Source organism: Sphaeroforma arctica (genome assembly GCF_001186125.1).
Source record: "Sphaeroforma arctica JP610 unplaced genomic scaffold supercont1.6877, whole genome shotgun sequence".
Classification (NCBI taxonomy): Eukaryota; class Ichthyosporea; order Ichthyophonida; genus Sphaeroforma; species Sphaeroforma arctica.
Window position 1 is genome coordinate 1 of NW_014033681.1, and position 1,085 is coordinate 1,085.

Consider the following 1,085-nt stretch of genomic DNA (forward strand, 5'->3'; position numbering starts at 1 on the left):
TGTATATATATATAAATATATATATGTATATATATATATATGTGTGTGTGTGTGTGCGTGTATATATATGTATTAATATATATATATAAGTGGGTGTGTGTTTGTGTACGTGTGTGTGTATGTATACTGATCTCTGTCGCTACCCCTTTGCCGGGTTCTAAAAATGTACCCAAACACTCCCTTCACAAATCACCTATGGTTGAAACACCCACCAATTATATTGCTTACAGTGCTTTGTTTTATAAACGTTTCTCAGACCAAGGTCAAATTTGTTCTCATATCGTTGGCCTATTTAATCACCATATAACTCTTCTCTTTTGCCCACTCCAATTTCTCTCCATCCACAGAAACCGATGCCATGGCTGAGGCGCACAGTGCAAGCGTCTCCCGAGTGCTTCAGTTGGCAGCCCCAGAGATTGGCATTCTCATCCCGGCGTTCATCTGTTTGTTGGTAATTAGTAGCATTGGTCTAGTGGGGAGTGTGCCTATCCCTGCAGGGCATATCGTGATTCACATGGCACGGGTAGTAGTAGGGTACGTGGAAGTTGTATATATATATATATCCATACTGTAGTTGTATACTATAGTTGTATATAAATATATATATATCCATACTATAGTTGTATATATATATTCATACTATAGTTGCATATATCCATACTATAGTGGTATATGTGTATCCATACTATAGTGGTATATATATATCCCTACCATAGTTGTATATATAAATCCATACTATAGTGGTATATGTATATCCATACTATAGTTGTATATATATATCCATACTATAGTGATACATGTATATCCATACTATAGTTGTATATATATATCCAATATATAGTGGTATATGTATACTCATAGTATAGTTATATATATATATCCATACTATAGTAGTATATGTATATCCATACTATAGATGTATATATACATCCATACTATAGTGGTATATGTATATCCATACTATAGTTGTATATATATATCCATACTATATTTGTATATATATATACATACTATAGTTGTATATATATAACCATACTATAGTGGTATATGTATATCCATACTATAGTTGTATATATATATCCATA

General features: G+C 32.1%; 1 protein-coding gene across 1 annotated transcript; it reads right to left on the bottom strand.

Annotated features, from left to right (window-relative positions):
• Nucleotides 1-292: 292 nt before the first annotated feature.
• Nucleotides 293-469, bottom strand: SARC_15860 (hypothetical protein; the record flags this gene model as incomplete). The annotated part of the gene is made up of 1 exon (XM_014290028.1): nucleotides 293-469. A coding segment is annotated over one exon (177 nt), but the record flags the coding sequence as incomplete, so codon positions are not given.
• Between the last annotated feature and the right edge of the window lie 616 nt (nucleotides 470-1,085).